Below are 25,334 nucleotides of genomic sequence, written 5' to 3'. Positions count from 1 at the left end.
TCCCTCCCGAGGGCAGGTTCCCACACCACGTCCCTGCAAAATCTCTGGTTGACAAACACTAGGAAAAATTGCAAACCAGCAGTTCTAGCTGTGGAGCTTGTTCCCCAAGTCATGTTCTGAAAGTCCTCACTTCCATAAAATGACAGAAAAGAGGACAGTTTATAGCAGTGCAAGGAAAAAACACAAACACCACGCTATTATGAATCATTTAATCCATCTAAAACTCAAGCAAAAAAGAAGATAGTATTTGTTTTTATTAAGTTTATAAAAATGGAGGCTTGAGCAAAAATTGCTTTTTGTTACACTAATATGGAAGTAACTGGTAGGAATTAAATTCTGAATAATTTCCTCAAGGGGTTAGCATGCAATATTTGTGTGCAATCTCACACAGGCAAAGTGGCATCTCACAGCAATGCATTAATGCTCCGTGACTACAAAGTCAGCAATCCTAAAGCTGTTAAGGTATATGGCACAAGCTAGCACTCGACACCTGAAAAATCATGTCCTATTTGTGAAAAAAAAAATCTAAGTATATTTGGTAGACAGAAGGGAAGTCATTTCAGGCATACACTCTTCTATTGCTGCCCACGACAGTGTGACAATTTGGGTATGATCATGCAAGCACACTTACACATTTCTGACCCTCGAATAAGAAGGTAAGAGAACAAGTGCATGGTTTAAACAAAGCAACAGTTAACTTCTGCCCGAGCGCCCGCTCCCTTAGCTGAGTTTCAGGAAGTGCTCGCGCCCAGCTGAGCACATCATTTCAGCAAGAGAATTTCTACAGGCTTGAAGAGGGATAAACAAATGATTTTACAGACACACATTGAGGGACTGTTTCCAAAAGAGTTTCTAATATCTGAACGTTTTCAATTCTTAAGGTTATCATCATTTTTTCGAAATATTCAGCTGTATCTCAGGTAAGTGACAGAAAAACACAGGAAGTGAATATAAATTGCAGAATATTTTATGTTAGTAACTAGCTTGTATACAGCAACTAGTTACCAATCCTGTGCTAAAAGGACAAACAGTTTTTTCAAGAGTGCACTCCTTTATTTTAACAAGTTATACATTTGTAAATTAATACAGACCAAATAAATGCTTGCAATTACAGTGAACATTTTTATTAGCTTATCAAAGCTTAGTGATTATGACTGTATTTTATTTTTAGTTACATCAGCAACTGTCCTCATCTTCATTGCTTCAACTAAACAGAAGCCAGTGTTCTCCCAGCAAAAGCGTAATATTTTCAAAGGACACTTAAGTGACTGAGACCAGAGATTCACAAACACTTTTGGCTATAGACCTCCAGCAGTCTTCTGTGTTTCTTATAAACTATGATGGCCCTCTTTCCAACTTTTAGCTAAACACAGGAACGAACACAAATACTGTTACCGAGAGTTGCACCAGAGGCATGCCAGCCACAGTTTGGGAATCACTAATTCAGGCACCTAAACCCCATTGACAGTCAGTGGAATTTAAACACTTGTCATATCAGCACTTCTGAAAACATTACCCAGGGACCACAGGCCACATCAGTTGGCTCTCCTCACTGTTTGCAGCTGAGCTGAGAGCAACACCTGTACCAGCTTCAAAGAACCACAGGACGTTTCTCTTTGGTGGTTACATCCAGAGACAGAGCAACAGCTACAGTTCAGGTGGGATGTCGTGTTCCTGTGAGTGCTTTCACACATGTGTGCGAAGTATGCAGCTTGGTATTGTTAGATAGTGAATCAATAACTGTAAAAGTGGAAGCTTACAAAGCCAAATATTTTTCCACTCTATACAGGAAGCAAATATTTTACTAAGACACATCTGCAGTTCTAGCATGCAGGCATTATCCCTTCCATACAATGTTAACGGAGAGCTATTTCTTTAATAACCCAGAAAGAAACATCACTGGAGCCTGTTTAGCTGCAATTACACTTGACTGGAAAATTGCGCTACCTTGACACTGACAGGGCTCCAAAGATGCAGGTCTCAAGCAACCATTTTGGGGAACAAAAAATCAGCATGAAGCAAGACTGTTTCTTCAGTTACCCAAGTGCTCATTAATCAGCTGGTTCCCCAAGGCCAGGCCAGGCCTGCCGGCGGCTCTGCAAGCTGAACAGGCATGTTCCTTCATCCTCCCTCCTCCGTGCCCCCTCTGCTGTGGTTGTGCTACTTCCTTCCTGCTTCATGACTGTTTTTGCTCCACGCATCTTAGCGGAAGTCAAAAGGTCGAGCAGGCACTTCCATTTGCTGCACAGTTCTTCGCTGCAGCCCCTCCACGGGCCGGCCCCCAGCTGGGTTTTCTGGTGCTGTTGCCTCCCCCAGACCTATCACAGATTTTTCTTTTCCAGTTTCCTGTTTGCTGGACAAAAGCGTTTTTCCACCATGTAGGCTCAGCCTTGCAAAAAGCATTAACGGCAGACGAGTGTTTTAATGAGAGCCTTGCCTCTTTCAGCTACGTGGACACCATTAGTTAAATTAATTCACGTTACAAAGTCATACAGCACCTAATGTGCTTCATGACTAGAATGCCTTCTCACCTCAAGGCAATGTTAATGTAGTACTACCATTTCTGCCACTGCCAGCTAGAATTTTTTCATTTTATTACAGTATTTCTCAACTACTTCACAGCTAACCAACTGACACAGTGTAATTTTGTTCCTCACACGCAACAAAGAGACTGCTCCACTGGCTGATTTAGTCACAATGTTGTGCTCACATGCCACAATTTGACATTGATTGTCACGTCTGTAAAGCTCGTTCTGTTGAAAGCATGCTACAAACACGGCTGTGCGGAGGAATCAAGAGCCGTAACACAGGACAACCAACTACAAAATGCTTCGCTTCTCTGAAGTTATTGTGCATATTTCTTACATACCACCGAATTTTCAACAGGATTTTTGTATTTGCACTCTCACTGACTTCAGTTACACTTGTGAACGCTGGGTTTTCACAAGTAACGTTCAGCCTCTCTAAGAATAGGCTGTGTTTAACAAAGACTCTTCATGGGAAGCTAAGACAAACACAGCCACACCTCCGCCTTGGCCCCAAAACAAAATTAAGCTGAACGTGACTCAACTGACTTCATTTCAACACATTTTCAAGAAAATGCTTTATTTCATAAAATCAGCACCAAACCAGCTAAAATCACACATCAACAATGAAGATTCAAGAAATCAGGGGACCTAAGTTACTGCAAAACCGTATTGTTCAAAACTCAGGAGAAGGCACTCTTGGGGCATGACCCAAAAGTGCATCTCCACAAGAAATGCAATCTCAGTACACTGGAAGAATTACTTCAAAGCATTTTTTAAAAAGTATACCTATTTATTCTAACGGAAGATTAAGGGAAAAAGCATTACAGGGGATGTGGTAGCATCTGACACCTTAGCACTAAACTCATTGACTGAAAGCTCCCAGAACAGATGACGTGGTTTCTAATTGCTTCTGTCCTCACAGAATTGCACAACTAACCCGTTCACCCAGGCCAACTCAGATGCACCACACTTCCTTTCTTCAGAAACTGTGCGTTTATTTAGTGAAAGAATTACAAATTGATGGCTTGGAAACGAGACCATGGCTCAGTTAAACTGAGGGAAAACACACTCTAAATCACTGTACTATTATTCAGTACTACTGCTGAAAACTTGTATTTTTTTTTTTTAAAACAACTCACAGTCCAAAACAGTTTCTGTGGTATCGCAGTTTCACGTCTCCAATGACTCTCCATGTAAGTTTGATATGCAGAGCTGCAAGCACAGTATAATTATTTCACTAGTTGAGCAATTAATGCTTGCTTTTCTGTAAACCACACCTCAACAACCCTACTGATGGATAAGACTTCCTTCCAGATTTTTATATTCTTCTGAATATGAGATCATATTAAATTTCCTGAGGGGGAAAAAAAAAAAAAAAGTTTTTTTACCTCATTTTACAGGTGAGACAGCTGAAGGGCAGAAAGAGCAAGTGCTGGAAATTAGAATTACAATTAGGGAATTTCTAATTCCTTATCACGTGCTCATTATTGCAGAATAGTATCCACTTACTAAGTACTACTGCAAGAAACCATAACTAAGGAAATACAAGTTTCCTGCCCTCTCGCTTCTGGGGTTACTTTGGAATTACACACTTACCACCAGATTATGTTTAGGTGACAGGGTTAGCATCCACTACAGGTAAATGCAAGCTCCTGTACTTAAGAAAAAAAGAAACACCCCAAAACCACAGTTCTTGGGCTCTGCAAACAGCCAAATTTATTTTTTTTTTCTTCTCCTTTTTTACATCTTACAATTCGGTATATAGATTTAACAGCTAAAAAAACCCAACAACCGCCTCTTTTAACAAGCTCTTTTAAGGAGTCTCCAACATCTAAAACGTACCTTTCAGAAACCACAATGGTGAGAGGTTATCACATGACACATTTTTCAGATGTTACAAACTATGCACCAGACAGGAGCAGTTCAACCCAATTTCAGCATAGGTGCCTGCTCCTGGTTCCAGAAAGAACAACTGTATCCTACTACCACACCAGCAAGAAGTTTTCTGCACGCTCTTCATGTTAACGTAAAACTCCAGCCTACGCATAAAAGGAGTAAGTGGAAATGCTTGAGGTGATCCCAAGATGTCTTTTATAACTCTGAGACAGCTTCAGAGTCCTCTACACACAGTAATCACTTTTAAAAATAGAAACAGCGGAACTACTTTCAACAAAACTTGCAACACAGGAAGTGAATGAAATTCCATTTAACTATTAGTGGCTCAATCACCTTACAAAGTTATGCTGGGCCACTGCTCTGTCACATTTACAGTATTTCCACAGGACAACTAATCTAGCAGACTCACAGCAAACCAGACATTTTAGAATCAGCAATTAATTGCTTGTACTATAGAATTTTACAGCATCAGCTAATGCTATACTGGTTTTGTAGACAAGCTCATCCTGGTACCCTTTGGAAAAAAGGAAATAAACAGGTTTATCACCTCTTGTTAATACAAGGTTTGGCTCCAAACACACTTTTCCATTTAAAGAACTACAGGTTTCACTGTTTCATTCTTTGCAGAGCTATAAAACCAGCTGGTTAGTCCTGCAACTTCAAAACTTCACTTACTAAAAGCGCAAAATGGGAATGGGAACACATAAACCACAGGATTAGGTATTTGTGTCCATTCTAGGTCTAATCCCAGTTCCATCACATACTCTCAACAGCAGGCTTGAATAACCCCCATGCAGGGTAGCACTACTTACTGCTTCTCACTGCATCAGTGGATGCCACGGGTGCCAGTGTGCCTGGCTAAGGCTGTCAGCTCATGCCCAGAACACACCTCCAACTGCATCTGGAAGCTGAACTGCCAAATTCGTAAGGCATTGCACCTGAGCTGGCCCCCACAAAGCCAAACCAGAAATGACTGCAACCACTACATTAGACTCTTACTCTGTTTAATATCTGCAACAAATCTGTGTACAACCGTTGCGACTGCTGTGAAGCTTCCCCTCTACTCCCTCCCCCTTTTTTACTAATTATGTCTACAGCCAAAAATGCAATAGTTAACTAGTGAAAGGCATTCTCTGCACACAATATTTCTCTCTGTTCTAATTTTTTTTAAATTGTACCAGTTGTAGCTTTAAAGAAGCAAGAAATTCTATAGGCTAATTCCTTTATCAGTACTTTCATATTGAAATGAACAGAAATATTACACAAAACATACATGTTTCCTTACAGCCTTCTGAATCCTGGCACTTTTCAACTTAGATACGCTTAAATACCTTGAGTTCGGTGAGTAGAGCATGGCAGTTTAAAGTGTCACACAAAATATATTGTGGGCCACAAATGACCAGAAAACTTTGGCATACTCATATTGTTATGCAAATGGAGGCAACTGACCTGAAGCAGAAAGGCCAACAGTCCAGTGTGCTGACCAGGAGCACCAACCTACTGACCTTTAAAGGATCTGGACTTACTATTCTAGGCACAAATGCTAGTGTTGTATTTTTAACAAGCTAGATTTCTTTCAATGTTAAGAAGCTAAAAATCCACTTATTTTTCTGGATTTAAATATTATAGATAGCACTTTAAAGAGCAAGTTCATTGGATATAATTAATGGTTTTTAAAGAGCTCAACATCTACTCAGAGGACTGCCAAGATAAAGGATAACCTCTCACCTAGGTAACAGATTAATTATTTTACCAGATTCAAGGAACTACACAGCAGAACTTGCTGCTCAGAGCAACACTACTTGTTATACTTGTATTTGGGCTCTCTGCACTGGAGTCAAAATTTATATTTCAGGGGCTACTTGCTACAGTTAAAGGGTAAAACAAAGCACAAAAGCCGTCTTTCCAAATCAAGGAAGACTTTGTATCTCACGCTTGATCTTCAGCCACCTTCAAAACTGTCCTGAGTATCACGACGCCACCGAGGGATTCCTTGGCAGAAGGGTCTGTAAGCTCCATTGCTTCATTCCCAACTCGCATCCTGTCAAAATACTAAACCCAAGATACTTTGCAACGTACGTACTCCAGTATAACCTACAACCCTGGCATACGTTTGTTTTTCAAGCTTCAGACTCTAGATTGCAGCAAATGGCAGTACTTGCCCACAGCTGGCCTGCTGAGTAGTCTGACAGCAGATCTCCATTTTTCCCCTCACACCATTCTCACTTACCATGACCAATTTATCCTCTATAGTAATGTTACAGCCCTTTCTACAAGTGGGTGGCAGCCAGCGAGTCACATTACCTGAGCCAGCCGTGGGTGGCACATAACTGCGTGCCATCTGATCCACCTTCCGGAGATGGAAACAGGGCAAAGCCAGCAAGTTCACAAAGAACACCACCAAAGGCATTGCTTCAAATCGCTGGGCAGCAGCTGGCCTAATTTATTCAGTACCTTCTAAGCAAGGTACACGGTTTTTTTGACACTGTCTTATAGTTCAGAAGAGCTTTCACGCACCAAAACACAACCTATTTTCTGGCTAAGAGGGCCATGACTGCAGACTACTTCAAATCAACAGAAATCTGAAACATGGTATCTCAGCCCTGAATACACAAGCCAAGCACCCAAGAAACACAAAGGGGTTGTCAAGTAGCACTAACACATTTTTGCCAGCATTGAGAAATCTATCCACATTTCAAATGATGATAATCACAAACTAAATAACACGCTTGCACTTCCATCCACAACATCAAGTTCACAGAGTTAGTCTTCCATAAAACTCTACAATTTTACAGGCTCTGAGAGCAAAGATTAATAAAAATCTTACGTCCTTATTATGCAATAATCTGAAATCTTACATTTGTCCATAAATTGATTTTCAAGACAGTGGTCACATTTTTGCCGGAAAGAAAACTAAAATAAATGCAAGCTTATGCCAATTATGCTGAGTGTTACTTAAGTTCCACAACTCTCACCTAAACTAGCAATTTAAAGCCAAATTAAAAAGAAATAATTCACACTCCTCTCTCCAACAACATTTAAATGATAATGAATTTCTTCTTGGGTAATAAGCAGTTAGTTAGTGTTCATATGCTGGAGCCTGGCAAGGAAACCTTTCTTGTGGGCAGCTTTGGAGCCTGTTCTTTTCTTTAAGATGCTCTAATTTAAATGCAGATGTAGACTTCACACTAGTGGGTTTTGTTAAAAAAAAAAAAAGTCTTAGCTGTATTAGAAGGAAGTGACAGAAAGAGGACTCACACACACCATGCACCATTTAAGTTCCACATTTTATACTATCTCTTTTTCACTGGACAGGACTGTGTGCAAGCATTCTAAAATATGAGATTAGAGCACTAACACACACACATCCCCCATCCCCAGAGAGCTTTTCTGGTTCATGGCTTCGCACAAGTGTTTTCCAACTTTTTCCTCTATAAAATCCGACTTTTTTTTTTTTTTCCCAAGTCATTCTTCATGAGTTTCCTTCCCCTTTAGAGATATACATGGTCGTTTCCAGTAGACACTAAATTTTGGTAGCTTTTTCCTGTGTAAATTAGTAAGTCTTCACTTTGGAGCTAGAGAAAAATATGAAATCCTGCTGAGCCAGCATCCCATAAAGCTATTGTCAGAAACACGACAGTTCAATATGGACTAGCTTCCCAAACCTTTTCTTGCAATTCCACGTTATATGGAGAGGGTTTATGATATTCTCTGCCTAACCCCATTTTCTCCTCTACAGATACGTTAATCTGTTAATCCAGTTTGTTAACATTTTGTTTTCCAAAGTATGCAAGCTGAACAAGTAAATTAACTTGTGCTGTTTCTCAAACATCCAGTCCACATCCTGAGTAATTACTTCTCCTCAGCCTTTCACCTAACCCCCACCCTCCAGCTTACATAACTGCAATCTAGTGTGGAAACATTTGCAGTGGTCTGGTTTTATTTAGCGAATAAATTTTCTGAGTTTTCCCTCATAACAGACTGTTAACATAATCAGTAAATTTGATTCACTGGTGAAAAATGAACTTCTCAGCCTAATTCAGACTTTCCCAACTAACAGACAATTCCTATGCCTGTCTACTGATCAGCAAGCTATTCTTCTGTCCTGCCATGGTACGTCTGATCTATTTAGACAACTGCAAAAAAGCTGCTGCAATAAGTTAGTTATGTAGTGGGGAAAGCTGATGAATGACAGCTCCTCCATGCAAGTAAGAGGTCTGGAGAAGTAAAAGCTTTCTGCAGTAGAAACAAAAACTATTCCTACCTAACCACTGAGCCTCTAAATTAAACTGAAATCAAGAGCTTAGGCAAGTTCAGCATGTTCAGAGCAGTTATGGCATCATCATTAATGGCACTATCAATCAATGGAACCATCACATCGCAGGAAAAAATATGTATGTTTAACCAGCTTTTGTTATCACTGGTTAAGAAGTAAACTCAAGAAATTCACAATATTTACAGGTTCAGAGAAGTCACATATTTACCACTGTAGGCAGCACAGCAAGCTACTCGGTGCTAAACAGGTGTGCCTCTCTCCTTTGCATATAGACCTGCTAAATACCCTCCACAGCACTTCTTTTATTGCACTGTTTCAGCTATATAGGCTACAAAGTTCACCTCCCGGTGGTTTTTTGTTCTGTTTTTAAAACTTCAAGTGACAAGTCTTAAAACGCCTTTTGCATTAGAAAGCACAGTGGATTTATAAAGAACAGGAACCAACAGCTTTGGAAATGTGTATAGCCTCAAGAACACCTGCTAATTACTGCAGCACAGCCAACCAATTATTGAATGACTTACCTTTACCTTGCTGCAAGCATATGACAAAATATCCAGTGATTAACTCTTGAAATAATATTTGATTCCAATATCAAAGCCTGCAGATGTTACCATTTTATTTTACCAGATCACAAAATACATGTTTTAGAGACAAACCTACCTATTAGCAAGGACAACCTAAATAAGCTCCTAAACTGTCAAAACTCAGAGGAATAATACATTATCTCCACTAAAAAAAACCCCACACCTACTCAGAAGTCACCAAGTTGAATTTCATCTACTTGCTGAAACTCAGTCTTTAAACAGTAACTAGAAGTTACTGCATGTACTTATTAGTCAGGAAGTGCATACTTTAAAAGCACCCTCAATAGCATTAATTTTTAAACAGATATGGAAGTGAACTAAAGCAGAATTTAAACAGCATCTTTAAAGCTCTCCTAATGAGTTCTCTTCGCAAAAATCGCAGTATGATTTTATGCAAGAGTAACAATTTCATCTGAATGACTACCAAAACCACAGCGTTTCAGAGACAAACCAGCCGTTAGAGTCCTAAGAAAGGAAGCCATTGGGTGTTCACAGCGTTGGACGTCACACGAACTGTGGTGTTCGCCACAACAGGAGGATGCTTTCAGCAGGCTGACGGTTAAGGTATGACACAGGAGAGCTGCGTTCACTTTTAACAGCTCTGTGACTGCAACTAGTTTAAAACTGAAGGAACAAACACTCACCCACATCCGTAAGCACTGCGAGTGTTTGCACACTCTTTTCTAACACTGTTCACAGCACCTCTGCTCCTCTACGGTAGCTTGAAAGTCAGAGAATGCATCAAGGCGTGTGCTCTCTTCACAAACACGCCTTTAAATGTTCAATAAGCAACTGCAATCTTGTTTTGTACTACTGGATTTTAAACTGCCTGCCTTACAGCAAACACCAAATAGCATCCATATTATACTCCCACACAGTCTACTCTAAACATACACACAACACTGTACCAAACCACTCTAGATGACACACATTTGTGGCTATTACGAACTCTCAAAGCAGCACAAGCAGCTACAAGACACGGCGCTCTCCGCAGCTGTGCTCCGATTCTGCCTCAGTCCACCCTGGATGAACACACTGGAGAATCTCTAAAAAGTTTGAGAGGAAATACACAAAGAGGAATTTGGAAATAATAAAAATAGAAGGTTGATGCTCAAGTGATCAAGACAATTCTGATCCTACAATCTGAGAGCGACTTCAGTCATTTCTAATTCCTGGTCTGTTTGCTAGTAGCAAACACCTGCAGAGCTTTCACGCTAGTTATGCAAATGTCAAAATAGTGTATTTGCTCTACATCAAGAGACATTTGGGGGAGGAAAACAAGAGCATACAGAACAGGAAACAAAATGAATGCTAAATCTGGAAGACAGGAAGAAGGAAGCTTCAAGGACAACAGGAAAAAAAAAAGGCAGAAAAAGTCAAGACAAAAGGATTATTCAGTACACCAGATTAGATTTTTAAAGGCATGTTTCCAAAACACTGCAGACTAACATTAGCCACAAACTTGCATGAGATCAAGAGCAAACCAGATTTTTTTATATATACATACATATACACACACTGCCATGAGCATATTTCCAGTGAGTACCAGATTCAGGTTATATTTGTTTGCTTCACACGCTGCTGACAATCTCCCAGAAAGCTTCTCCCACACTTCAAATATTTGAATTCATTAATTCTTACAAAAGAAAAAATTCATCTTTTTCTTCAACTCCTAAAAAGGTGGGAAAATTTCTTAGGTTTATTCACCTTGAATTACTATATACATTTTAAATCAAAAGGTACATTTCTAGCAAAAACTCATTTAACTAAATTCCAGATGAAACAAAGAGCACTTGAAGTGATCAGGTCCCAAAAGCTCACACAACCACAAAGTCTGACACTGGAAGTGCAGCATTTAACAGCGTTAGTTCAGCATTAGCTGCACTAAAAGTGTCATTCTTTGTGCAGATCTCTCTTGAACTGATACACAAATCATACACACCGAGTACTCTAACCTCTTTCTTTTCTATGCCAAATCAGAGAACTGAGAAAGTCACCATGCTCATTACCAGCACCAGGAAAAGAGTGTCTGATATTTCCCCTTTATGATACAACAGTAACTGCTGCTTCCTGGGCCGACTGAAACGCAATGGAAGATGTAACGAAACTAGCCGGGATGCGACTCTGCTTTTATGCTTATATTTACAAGTCTCACCACAGCTGCTTCCCTGGTAAGCTGTTTATTCATAAATGGTACAATTAGCAATTCCCCAAAGACTCCCATCATCGCTGCGATAAAGCAAGCCTCTACTGGAATCCTGTTTCTGAAGTTCACATCTAACAACATGGATTTCCCTCATCCCCTTCTGTCAATTAGTTCGACTACAAACTGACTAGGATGATTAACTTTCTGGAATTATTTCTTTGCTTCTCTGAAAAAACATGGGACTGGAGGTCCCTTGTTGGACTTTTGATTGACATAGCTATCATTTACTCATCAGATGTTCCGTATTTATCACGGACAGATGACAATACATGCACAGTTAACCGGAAAAATACCACAGAAACTCTAAAGGGTTTCATATACCCTTTTAAGCCTACTTCTGGTGGCAACAGTAAGTGTTCTAGAAAATAACATCAACTCTATTATATGGGAGCAACACACAAAATTATTTTCAAGATATTTTAAGAGCAACCCGCTGCACTGTAAAAATCACTGTCTTGAATGATAATCCATGTGGTTAATATCTCCAAGGGTGATACAAGAAAATGACCAGTTCCAGCAGAAAACTCAAGAGATTTTAATCAATTTATTCACAGCAAAACGTGCTTTTCATACTATTGGTCATTTTGATCCGACTGAAGGCTAAAAAAGAGCAATTTTCTATTAAGTATCACGTCATCCTCAAAACATATCAGGCTAATGAACTCTTTTCTCCCCTTACTTGTCACATCCATTATTGTCTCTAACAGTTTCGGAAAATTCCAGCTAGCAGCATCTCCCAAACCCCACTTCTCACCTGCAACGAGTCAATTCTGCCTATAATAACCACATTCTCTCAAGGTCGGGGGATGCAGATATAATATCACATCTATCTTTTGAGTTCGCGCATTACATCGAACCCAATTCCTGAAGGCCTCATACAGATAACCAAACATTTAAAAGCAGCAAGCGTACCACATGAAGATGTCATATTTACACTCCCCAAATCCTGTCTCAGACTCTAAGAGCAAGTCTTATCATCTCACAAAGAAACAACGCTAAACAACAATCCAGAAAGAAACTTCCATTTCTTAATTCATTCTTCAACACTGTTGGTGAAAAATAAAACAGCATTAAAAACGCCTTCTGGAGCCACTATCATAGTCTTCTGTTGAAGTTGAATACTACAGAATATGCCTCAGAGTTCAATGTAATACCAGAAACATGTGCCAGCACTTCTCCACACACCCACACCCCTCCCCGAGTAATTCAAGCAAGTAGTTGCCGGGGGTGTTAACCACATATTCTCCCCATAGCAATTATGTTCAGCCACTGAGTGGTTATCACTTTTTTCCACTGATTTCTTCCTTTTTTTTTCTTTTTTTTTTTTCTTTTTTAAATTCAGCACCTACTCCAAAATCCTGAAATGAGTTTAAGGTTACAAATGTATGCTTTGTCTATCTCTGTTAGAGCTGCTGCTAACAGACATTAGGAATTACTGTTCACCTTGAAGATGTCCCTTGATCTCAGCTATGCCTTCTGAACAGAACAAAAGAAGAGTTCACAAGTGTGGCACCCTGATCTACCTTAAATATGAAGTTTCCAATGTATGAAAGTTATGGGGTTTTAGTAAGATGTTTTATTTCCACAAAATGAGGTTACTTCCCCCCCCCCCCCCCCCCCCGAAATACTGAGCAGTTTGTTTCCAGAGAAAGGAAGAGTTCTGTAAAGCCTAAGGACCAATTACAACAAGTTTTAGTCTGTTTTGCTATGTAACAAAATACTCTATTGTTTCCCAAAATTGCGAGAAAAGTCATTCTGAACCTTACCATCCTCTCTCACAAGGCATTTTCTATGTGAGAATGCAAAGGACTGCAAAATCTTTTCATAGCAGACTTTATTGTTTATATTAACCTAGCATACCTGAACTATACAACAACTAAGGCTCTGTAGGCTCTGAACGCTTACTCTGCTCTTAGATTTCAATGTATCCAAGTATAGTTTACTTGAAACTCTACACTTACAACTTTTAAATCTCTTCAAAGTCTGTTTCCATGTACAGACAACATATCAACCAGCAGACATTTGTTCAAGCTCTCCTTCACTAAAGCAAAATTATATCATAAATATTTGAAAACATTTCTCCCCGTTACCTAGGCTGAGAGTTCTCCTCATACATCCGCTCTTTCCCTTCCTTGAAAAGGCTGATGGTCTGCTTCGTTTTCTTCATCAAGTTCTCCATGAACACGCGGAAATACTCGTTTTCTCCTAGGGTCTCCATCTTCCCCTCATAGCGCGATAGGATGGTCCGTAGGTGCTGGTAGGTATCGGGTAGCAGATCTAGGATATAGGGTGGGCTGTTCTTCAATGCCAGTTTTGGGTTCTGACACAAACGCACCACCTATGGTTAATGAAGAAAATACCATTTTGAAAACTTAAAAATACCAACTTGTGATCAGTAACTTAAACACAGTTCAGTGTTACTTACAAACACAATACAACGAAACGGTCGCTCTCAACAAACCGCATTTGTTACTCAAGTCCAGATAGGGAGCCCAGCCACCGTAAAAGAACTGAGTTTATGGACCAAACCGCACGTGGACTGACAAAACTCCCAATATAAATACGATTATATTTCATGAGGCTGCGTTTCACCCCAAGCGCATTTTCAAAAACAAAGTTCAAGAAAATTCAACACGGAGTTTGTAAATGCCAAGGATGTAACTTAACCACATGTGTCCAGTACCTCCTGACACGTTTCAGACTCTGAACATGCCCACAGGCAGACCTTTACCCATCTAGCTGCCCTGATTTTGGCTGCAAATGTGACTTTTCACACTGACCCATATATTTGGGACGACAAATATGCCCACAGAGGAAGTGCCACTGTTACAGATATGACTGATACCAGTAAGTGTTCCCAGGCTGAAAGTTTTCTGAAGGCAACAGTGGTGGAAGAATCTCCTTTTCTTCCTCCTTGAATACATACAGCAAGTAAGAGGAACAACAGCTTTTATGGATAATGACGACCATCAAGAAAGAAAGCAAAGGAATTTTTCCATGCAAGAACAAGAAATAAGCTGTAGCATAATAGATACAGTAGGAGAAGTCTGGATAAAAGTTTAGTTCACAAGAACTTGTGTCCCCAGTTATGCATCAACTTTGCTTCTAACTTCTCTTAGATGAATCTCATAGCAAAACTAGATTCTTCACAAGAAGAATCTTCCAAGCCACATGTGATCTTATTTGTATTTTTAGCAGCGAGGTCACATATTCTCAAAGTTAAGAGCTTGACCCTATCAACCCAAAATTTTGCCATCTACAGTGAATTCATTGGATCATCGATAAAATAATTTTAGGTACTTTTGCATCATGTAGTTAAGGCACAAGTAGAATATGCCCGTTCAGAATTCACAAGCAATACAACTATTATACCTGTACACAAACAAACCACGATGCAAGCTGAACTTAATATAGGTCTTTAACATAGAGGAACATAGAGCTTACATGCCAAAAGCTCACGATAATAAGTCTATGTGACAGGGGAGGATAAAGGAAGCCACTTCACCATCCACCATACCCAAAATTTTCCGTTATCTAGACTGAGAGAATGATGGGGAGAGTTAACGGCAAAGTGGCAATTCGAAAAAATGGCAGTGCCCAATCAGTTATAAAGAGAGCTGAAACTTTATAGTGATGCCAGTTTCAGATGAAGTTTAAAAGCTAAGAACCAGCAGCTGGTGTAGTCTTACTGCTGTCTTGCTGGCTAACAGCTTCTGTCTTCTGCAATTTACATCAAACTTGAGAGGAAGGCCAGTACCAAACTCCTAAAGTTCTTCACTACCGTGAATGTTTATCTGACTGCTTAATACCCTGGGTACAAGGGTATTACAGGTACTAAACAATGTAGTGCTGCAGAACAGAAAGCTTAAGGGAAGTGGATAGCAAAAGATAAAGGAAAATTTAACATCCTTTTGCAGTACATCATTTCCATAAAATCTTGTGAAACCTTCAAGACGAATTGACACAATACCTGCTTCCCTTAAACACTTAAAAGTTGATGGTAAATGAAGTAATTTATTCTGAAACAGTGCTTTAGTATTTAACTTTGCCATTCAGGGTATATGCAAAAAGCAACCTTGTCAAGTGAAGTGACACCTCCAATTATATCTGACTTACACTAGTGCCTCTAGTAAGAGCTGACTGAGAAGACTCAATTTCAGTGAAGAGAAAGGCATCCAGTGTATCACTGCTCAAACAGAAGAATCTGACAGCCATTAAAAGAATTACATGCCTAAAAAAAGCCTCTGTAGGAATACATGGGAAAAAAAAAAAACACCAAAATTTTCCCTCCATTTTGAAGAGGCTGCCAAGGATTAGGAGGTCTAGATGAGGAGATGGATGGTCAGACAACTGATTTATCCAACTGATGCTGATGCCTCAACTGCTGCTTCCTTGGAGCCTGTGAACATTGTACAGTGAACCATATCAACAAATTGAGTCAACACATTTGCCCCCTGAATAAAACTAGTTTCACTACAGGGCATGAAGAGGTTCTAAACATGCTTCTCGGACACAGCTGAATTGTGCTATGGATAGCAGTATCTTTTCTTCAACAGAAATTGTTTATTACACAGTGGGTTTAAGATTTCCCCACAGCAGAAGCAAGTTCTGCAAACCACCCATTCTCATAGCCTCTATAAAACATTTCCCAAGAAGTGACTTGCAAAGATACCTCAAATAGTTAACAGAAGGGCCAAAACTGCTGTGATTTTATTATCAAATGAGCTTCTTTATTTACCAAGTAGACCAAAATTAGCCAAGATAAGTATTTAAACAAATGCTACATAACTAGGAACCATTGCCTCTTGAGCAAACTCGGTCGTTTTATAACACAGCAGCAACAAAAACAGTTGCATTTTGCTTGTTTCTCTACGTGTGCACTTGCAGCATCATGACAACATCAAAAGGAATGTTCCCAGCCCTGGGAACAGCCGCCCCTCAGCCAGCTACCCTGCCTTCCACTGGGACCAGCAACGTGGAAGGAAACAGAGCAAAAAGCAGCAAATAATTTCAATCAGGTGCGATAGCAACAAGCACAAGCAATTCATATTTTTAAACTACCATTCAAACTCGTATAAGTTTGTCTGGCTTATGCTTTGTTCTCTCAGAACAAGCCTTTTACAGAGACATTTTTGCGGCTTCAGAAACACCAGTAAAGCATTTCAAGTTTAGCATGAAGATTCTAAGAGATTGGTCTGTGAAGAACCTAAAAATTGACTTCCATCAATTTACATTTTTCAAACTCAAGAGGAGAGAAAAAAATAATTAAAAAATCAGTCTCCCTCCTCAGTTTTGAAAAAAGACTCTTATCTATCCAGTCAAAGAAAAAAAATCTCATATAGATTTTCTAGGCCTGGAACTGAGTCTTTTCCCTCAAGATTTTGCAGCCTGCCTTGACTGATCTCTGGATTTACAGTATTTCTCTTCAGCACTGCTTCATTAGACTTGCACAAATAAAGGAACTGGGTAACTAGCGCAGGAAAGCAGTAACACTATACACAGAGCACTGTCACAGGCACAACGTATAGATAACCTGAGCAACACAGCAAGAACCGTGAATTTTTTTAAATATCGCCAGCAGGTTGCATAGTTAAATTAAGTACATGTTAGTAGAAGCAAGGAAGAAGCATTCAGGAAAAATGAGATACCTACGCAAAGGCACTCACTTAACAAGACACAGCATTTGTTAGGAAGGGCAGAGTGCTGTGTAACAGAGGACACAAACCTCTACAAATCGTGGCCACTCAAGACAGACTCACCAGCTGCCACACTAGCAGGTAGTGTCCTCCAACACACCCTTAATCCCCCTCTCTGCTCCTGTCTGCCCATCCCATCCTCCCGATTCATTACTTTCCCACTTTGCTCATCTCCAGCCCTCCCCACAAAAACTCTAGCACCAGCCTGTTTGCTGCACCCATCAATACAGCACCCCGTTTCTTGTTCTGGCAGGAAGTCCCCAGCACAGACACTACTCACCTGCTTGCCTCAGTCGGCAGCAGTGTCACAGAGTTCCAGGCCTGACAAGCCCCCAGGCGCTACTGTGCCAGGTAACAGTTTTTCCCTTCCAGCTCAGACCCCTCCAAAGCTCTTTCCTCCCTTTCAGAGCTAAATAGCTAACTTCTGTATTGAAATCACATCTCATATCATCTTAAGCTAACAGCAAAAGAAAACCTACTCAAACTTCTCTTATCTCCTGCTGAATTTGTATTTGGCCTCTCTTCTACCTACAATAAAGGTGACCTACAGTGGCATTCCTCTATATCAGTTTTAAAAACTGAATGGCATCAGCACGCTGTTTGAAGAAGCTTCATCTCAAAGCTCTCTTCCTCCTCCACATCCTACTAAATGTACTCTACCATTCTTCTGCTACATCTCTTACACCTCATTCTGAGCAGTTCATGACTACACCACCTATTCTTCAAATACCACCCACAGCAATGAACTCAAGTGGTCTGCATTATCTGCTGCCCAGACTACATTCGCAAGAGCTGATTCGTAATCTCATCCTTTTGCGTAAAAAAATACGAATTGTTTTCACGAGCCAATAATCCAACATACGCTTTCTTATACTAAGTATTGCTTTATTTGCTGAAGACCACTAGTGATAAGATGAGCAAGCATGATAAAAACAAATTAACAGCAGTTCCTCCCACGTGAACCAATCTAATACACTTTACTAGGTTCACGACACCGTAAGGAAATTGCTACGTTGCTTACTATGCTGTTTGTCACTGCAGGCTTGCAGGCTCACAAGATGTCTTAACAGTTGCACATTCAGCTTCCAAAGACATATTCAACCTCTATTCCACAGATAAATGCGTAAACGTCACCCAAGTCAGCTGAAGGTGAACATCCTGCTGCACAGTGATGGAAAGGGCTATTTTATGTCCATGCTATAAGTGACCACATGCAACTGCCGGAGGAACAGTTAGTGCTGACAAAAATTAGAACTTCAAGTGAAAGGATCTGAAAGACAGGAATACGTCAGGCAGCTTATGGAGAACATTATGGGGAAAATATTTGGACAAGAATCAACTTGCATAGGAAATTCATCAGTCACATCCGAAAACAGGGACGCACAAACGCTTTGACAACACCAGCTAATTATGCAGAGTAACGAATCGGGTCGCAAATGTACTGTACGCACACAGATACAGCACACGTTTCTGAGAGGCAAACGCATCATCTATTAAACATGCACGCAACTATTTTTTTAAATCTGCACCTGTAATTTCATTTACTTGGCCCAGAAAACATGTTCAACACCTTCCATTCATATAGCCCTTCTCACCACTAGTTTCACAAGCATTGTGTTTGCCTGGCAATTTGCTACACTACTAAAAAGACTTTTAATTCAGATGTGTTCTCATAAGCGTACATAAGTACAACTAAAGTGTAACTGAAGTCTGAAAGGCTTTTCACAGCCAAATCTTTCCTCCTGTACAAATCAGACTGAAGAACTAACTCTAAGACTTTAAAAATTAAGCCTACACCTAAGAGCTTTCGGATGCTGCCTACAAGCAAAACTGTGAAGTCAAGGCACATTTAAAAGAGGTTACTGTAACAGTAGCCTCGGCTTTTCTGTCCGTGATATCACAGCGGAGAGGGTATATGGCCAAAGACTGGCTATGCAGATCTGAAGGTGTGAAAGTATCCCCCCTCCACCCCAAAACATCCCACTGCAATTCTAAATGTCAAGGTAATCAAAGACTTTTCTTTCAGGCCAACCTCTTCCTTTGAGCAGGCCAGGTTATGAGGTCAAACGCAGGCTGACATTCACTTCTAGAGCCCATGCACAAGAATGAAGACGTGCATTCTTACAAGCTGTATCTGCAAGTTAAACTTATTTCTAAGACGATCACGTTTCCATGCTCAAACTATCTTTCCCACACTAGCACTTACGCTTGCCCTCAATGTTTGTAAGAAAGCCACTGGCACTTTTCAAAAGACTTTTTTCTTTATCCCAATCTCTCTCTGTAGAAGGTGATCAAAGCTCATCACAAGCACAGCAAGGCACAGCTATAAACCACGTCTTTTGTTGAGCCAGCCAACACAAAGTGATTTCTTGGCATGAACATAATTTAGTATGTCTTTAAAAAAGTCATCTACTCTGCCTGCTTTAGCATTTACTGCAGGAGTTTCAGACACTGCATGCATAAACAATGCAGGGAAAAGAGAAAGAAAAGTTGAAATGCATAAGCCTGCAGGGCAATTGGATGAGGTATGCCCATCAGCCCTGCTTGCTCTGCTCCCAGAGGGGAGGAAGGTGGCAAGGTGACGTTCCCCAAGGACTGCAGGCAACTTCAGCGATGCCCTTACTCTGCACTACTTTTAGGGCCCTGAACCCAGCATTACTAAATGCACTTCACATTTTAGACTCCAACATGTCAAGCCTAGCCTCGATTCTCAGGGCTGAACGGTAATAACATCGCAGGATCAATCAAAATCCCAAAAAAATGTCAGAAGGTTTATTTTAGGCCCACTTGTGGATATCTATGCTCACTTACGGGGACATTCTATACATAACACTAGCATTCACTAACAACTCACCAGGATTTCTCAAAACAATGGATTTGCTAACACACCTTAGCCAGGCTAGTAAACCAATTGCCATACCCCATCACACCACCAGGCCAAAAGGTCTGGTGTCCTGTCCCCAGCAATAGCCATTTCCTGGCATTTTAAAGGGTGGAGGAGGGGAGAGCCTTAATGACCCCACAGTGCAGTGCCCCACATAAAGGCATGGAACTGTAAGACGGCCTTTCCAGCTCCCACACCACAGGTTTCTGGTGTTTCACATTAGATTTCATACTTTTTATTTTTGTGTAACTACAAACTACATTTATTGCAGAGGGTTTTATTCAGACTTTCAGGCTTTTTACCAGGCTCCCAGTTTTAAAGAAAAGGCTTTGTACTGAGCTCGGTTAACATGCCCCTATTCCTTCAAAAAAAGAATAATCTGGACTGCCACAAAGCAGAAGCTCAGCCTCACCATCCAGTACCTACACACCAGGCCCTATCACAGGGCGAGGCTTACCTTCTGACAAGCAAACCCTAGATTCCTCCCTCGTGCAGTTATACACAGATAAGACTTACTGCTGACACCACCGGGATGCACCTGCAGCTCCCCACCAAGCCCTACCCTTACCCAGCCTCGCCCCCCACCAGCACCAGCAGTGCCCCCCTCCCCCCAGCATCTACAAAAATACGACGGCACAAATCCCAGATCCTCTTGAGCAGATCTGCATCCTCCGCCCCAAACCTTCCCCTCTTTCTCCACACAGAGCCCTGCACGCAGCTCATCCCTTGCAGAGCTGCTGCTCTCCCTCCACACCTTCAAATCTTCACATCCCACTCCCATCCTGCCTCCGGCCTCTCCTCCGCCGCACATCTCCCCACCAGCTCCCACATCCTCCCCCCCCAAAGCGCTGCACCCTATCCTGCACCCACACAGCCCTCGACCCCCCCCCAAACGTTTCACCCCAGCCCCACCCCGAGCCATACAGCTCCCTCTCCCTCAGCCAAACCCTGCAGCTCCTGGCTTACCCGACCCCCCAGCGCCCCCTCTGCCCCCAGAGCCCCCCCAGCACCCCAAACCCTTCAGCCCAGCCCTATATGCCCTACCCCAACCCCCACCCAGCCTCCCCAAGTGCTTCAGCCCAGCCCAGCCCCAGCCTGAAGCCCTTTGCCCCAGCCTCGACACCCAGCGCCCGCTTCCGCCCCAGCCCGACCCTCCAGTGCCGCCCCACAGCCCTCTCCGCCTGCCCAGGGCGGCCCGACGCCCCCGCCGGGCCCACCTTGTCCATGAGCTTCCAGCACTTCTCCACCATCTTCTTGTCCACGGCGCCGGGCTGGTGCGGGCCCAGGTGGTGGTGGTGCGGCTGAAAGGCGTCCTTCATGAGCCCGATCAGCCCCCCGGGGCCCTTCTTCAGCGGCGCCGACATGAGGGCGGCGCGGGGGCGGGGGGGCGGCCGCGAGCGAGCCCACACCCGCGCCCGGCCCGTCGCCCCCCGTCCGGCACCGGGCCGCGGCCCTGCAGGGCAGCCGAGCGTGGGGGGCGCTCCCGCGGGCCGGGCCGGGCAGGGCCGGGCCGGGCAGGCGGCGGCAGCGGGAGCCGCGGGCGGTGGCGGCGGCGGCGGGGGCGCCCGGCTCTAGCGCCGCTCCGCCCTCCGCCCCGGCCACGCCGCGCACTGATTGGCTGGCTGCCCCCCCCGCGCGCCCGGGACCGCCCCCTGCGCCGAGGAGGAGCCGGCACCGATTGGCCGGGAGGGGAGGGGGGGCGGGGCGGAGAGGGGTGAGCGGCGGCCCGTCCGCCAGGCCCCGCCCCTCTGCCGTGGGGCAGGCGCACGGCGGCGGGCGAGGGCGGCGCGGCGGCCATGTTTGGTGCGGGCGGGAGGGCCGGGGCGGGGCGGGGTCGCCATGGGAACGGCAGGGCCGCGCCCGGGCCGCGCTGTCCCTGTCCCGCCGCCCCCGGGGCGCGGAGCGCGGCGGGACGGACCCGCGGCCGGCGGCGGTTCCTTCCCCGGGCGCGCTGCGCGGCAGGCTGCGCCGGTTTCGGCGCTTGCAAAACAGGATCGTTTCCCCTTTCCAGCAGCCGGGTTCCCTTTTCTGCGAACGGCCGGTGTCCAGCCCCAAAACGGGGAAGCGGCTCCGGGGACCGCGCGGCGCCCCTGCGCGGCGGCCTCTGCCCCCACCCGAAACGTCCTCGGCCTGAGGGGGCGTCACTCGCCCCGGCCGTGGGAAATAGCAGCCGGCCTTCGGCCTGCTCGGCGGGCTGAGCCCGGCCCGGGCACCCCGAGCGTGAGGCCTCGGCCCCAGGGCTGCAGCCAGCGCTGCGGGGAAACCGGCCCCGAGCCAGCCCCGGCGAGAGCGCGACCGCACCCCCGAGGGTGCTGCGCGGGATGCAGGGTGCGGGATGCAGGGGGCAGGGTGTGGGATGGAGGGTGTGGGATGGAGGGTGCAGGGTGCGGGATGCAGGGGGCAGGATGCAGGGGGCAGGATGAAGGGTGAAGGATGCAGGGTGCGGGATGGAGGGGGCAGGATGGAGGGTGCGGGATGCAGGGTGCGGGATGGAGGGTGAAGGATGCAGGGTGTGGGATGGAGGGTGAAGGATGCAGGGTGTGGGATGGAGGGTGAAGGATGCAGGGTGTGGGATGAAGGATGCAGGGGGCAGGACGGAGGGTGCCGCAGCGCCCTGGCACTGGCCCTGCTGCAGGGGCAGGGCCCTCTCTCATGGCACCGCTGCCCTGCGCTGCGGGGGCTGCTGTCCCCGTTACCTCAGCCCGGCTCCAACAGGTCCCCAGGGGAAGGAGCACGGACACCCGGGGGGGTAAGAGCAGACAGAACTGGGAGAGAAAAGGAGACCAGAGAGTAGGTCAATCTTTTGGTAGAACTGAGAACGCCAAACCTTCAGAAATTACGACATAGGCTTGAAAGTAAGTTCAGTTCTGTTTCTTTGCTGCCTTCAGATCCTCTTTTCAGTCTCCTTTCCCAGGCAGAAAAACACTTCCTTTGCAAAAAAACAGCTGAGGCTGGTACAGCACAGCATCAGTCTCACGACACAGGCTTCAAGGAGGAAAGTACGCAAAACAAAACCACAAATGCTGCAGTTTGGCCAGCCTCACTTCGGGGAGTGTGAGTGCCCAGACTGGGCTCAGGCCTAGAGGTTGGACAGCACAGCCTCAGCCTCTGGGGTTCACACAGGAGAGGAACCCCACGACAGAGCTCACCCCTTTGTTTCCCCTGCGACACTCACGCACCCACTCTTGCATGGGAGCCAGGACCTCTGAGGTGCCAGACGTGCAAAGCCACAGCAGCACGGAAAAGCCACTGCCCTGGTACACCACCTGCCACAGGAGGGACATGCCCTGCTCTGCTGCTGCTGCGCAGCCTCTGCCAGCCCAGGGCACGGCCGCAGGGCTCCGCGCTCAGGCTGCGGTGCTGCTAACAGGGAGGCTGTGCATGCCGTCCCTCCCATCCCCGCCCCGGCTGCACACGCACATCGTACATCAGCCTGCTGGTGTCACGGCAAAGCGCTGTGCTGCCCCACACCACCCCAGCTCCAGCGCTGCTTTCTTCCACAAGTCACTGCCCAGGACCAGGCCTGGCTGTTGGCTGACGGCTCATGATGAGTTCCTGCGTGGCACATGGCTTGATGAGGCATCAGATGGGCAGGACAGGAGGAGGCAGCATGCAGCACTAGATATAGCAAGGGAGCACTGCATAGGTTGGTTGTAAAACTCTCTGTCTTGATTTTACTGCCTTTGGTAAAGCTTGGTAAATATTTCTGGGACAGGCAGCTCCTTGTCTGGCTTTAATTACCTGGGCAAATTTTCCTAAGGATTATATTGACCTCAAATATGTCAACATTTATTGAGGCTGTGTTCCTGAGGCTTTTCCCATTAGATGCTAATGGATTCTGGCTAATAGTCAAGCCGGATTGACCACCGGAGGGTGCCCTGGCCAGCTCCAGGATACCACAACTACCTGGGGAGAGGGCTGGGGAGGGTTATACCAACTTTGTGAAGCCAAATACAAAAATCACCATGGCCCCAATCCAAAGAGATCAGGGAACACGCTTGAGCAATTGCATTCCTAACTATCTGCTTCTCTGGGCATGATTCACTCCAAGTCGCGGCTGTATTTACGTGTGAGACTTCAAGCAAAGGTTGCTTTCGCTTGGGACTGTTCCCTCCCTGCGGGAAAGAGGAGTCTAGCATCCATGCTCAGCACAGTGGTCACTCGCCACCACTGTGCCAGAAAGCCACGTCACGCTGGTTGTTTTGAAATAGCTTCCCCCAGCCTGGCGGCTGGCAGCCAAGAGTGCCTCCAGGTGCCTGGGCGCCTCTGGCCTCCGCTGTGCATCTCGTGTGGTTGTGGTTGAGAGCAGCGTCTCGGTCCCTTGCTGGTCGTGCCACCCAAGGCTGGACATCGGCGTGTGCCCCCCACTGCCTGCCAGCCCGCTGCCAGGCCTGCAGACGCACGGACACCCCTCCGATTGCTCAGCTCTGCGTGGCTGGGCGGTGGTTTCGGTTGTGCGTGCATGGGTGTGCACCAGGTGCACGCCAGCTTCTCTGACTGCACGTCTGCATAGGGGAATGGCCCCCACTGTTGTCCTTGGCCCCAGCCCAGCTGCCCTGGCTCTCCACACCCAGTCTGCCGCCGTGCCAGCTCCTCCGGCAGCACCGCGTGTCCCTGCTGCGCGTCCCCGGGCTGCCCTGGCAGCGGATGGCCCCGCAGCCTCCCCACATACCATCTCCCTGCTCCCGCTGCCCGCCTGGCTCCTGCTGCCCTGGCCACGCAGCAAGGTCTGCATCCAGCTGAAGAACTGCAGGCACCCAGGAAACACCTGCTCGCTCCCAGGTATTTGGGGTTAATTGCATCCTGAGCAGAAGCAGCAGTTTAAAATCCTCTCCCTTCCTTCCTCTCCTGTTTTATAAAGAAGATCCAAAGACGGCTGCAGTCCCCAGGGCAAAACTGGCAGCGCTGAGCAGGAGGGTGTGCCAGAGAGGAGAGCCAGGGCAGGAAGGGAGGAAGACGCCGGGCTCATTTCAAGCTGTGACCTGGGAGAGTTGCCCTCCCCACCAGGTCCCCATTTCCCCACAGCTCAGCTGGATCCATGCTGGGGCTGCTCTGGGACTGCCACTCTGGGACATGAGTGGGACAGGGTTCAGCCCACCTAATCGGAGCCATGTCCTACAGTCCTGCAGCCAAACATGACCAGTTCAGTGCTGGGGAGCGGGGCCAGCTTTGGACCAATCCAGCGCTGCGCTGGGCACAGGGTGCGTTCGATCCACGCCTCTGTCACGGGAATGAGATGCTCACCTGCTGCAAGGTGGAGGTGG

At 45.1% G+C, this 25,334-nt stretch overlaps 1 protein-coding gene across 2 annotated transcripts in view; it reads right to left on the bottom strand.

Moving 5' to 3' along the window:
• CBL (Cbl proto-oncogene) overlaps positions 1 to 21,501 on the bottom strand; it is a 44,304-nt gene extending 22,803 nt beyond the window's left edge. The window contains exons 1-2 of one of the 2 annotated variants that reach the window (XM_074851243.1): positions 21,288 to 21,501; positions 13,581 to 13,828 (exon numbers count right to left, since the gene is read on the bottom strand). In XM_074851243.1, coding sequence (XP_074707344.1) covers positions 13,581 to 13,828; positions 21,288 to 21,434 — 395 coding nt within the window. In that variant the 5' untranslated portion in view covers positions 21,435 to 21,501. Of the gene's footprint in view, positions 1 to 4,370; positions 6,382 to 13,580; positions 13,829 to 21,287 lie in introns of those variants that run through there. The other variant, XM_074851244.1, reaches the window with a different exon arrangement.
• Between the last annotated feature and the right edge of the window lie 3,833 nt (positions 21,502 to 25,334).

This window comes from Strix uralensis, chromosome 26 (assembly GCF_047716275.1).
Source record: "Strix uralensis isolate ZFMK-TIS-50842 chromosome 26, bStrUra1, whole genome shotgun sequence".
Lineage (NCBI taxonomy): Eukaryota > Metazoa > Chordata > Aves > Strigiformes > Strigidae > Strix > Strix uralensis.
Note: the sequence above shows the minus strand (reverse complement) of the source record. Positions and strands in the feature narration are given on the sequence as shown.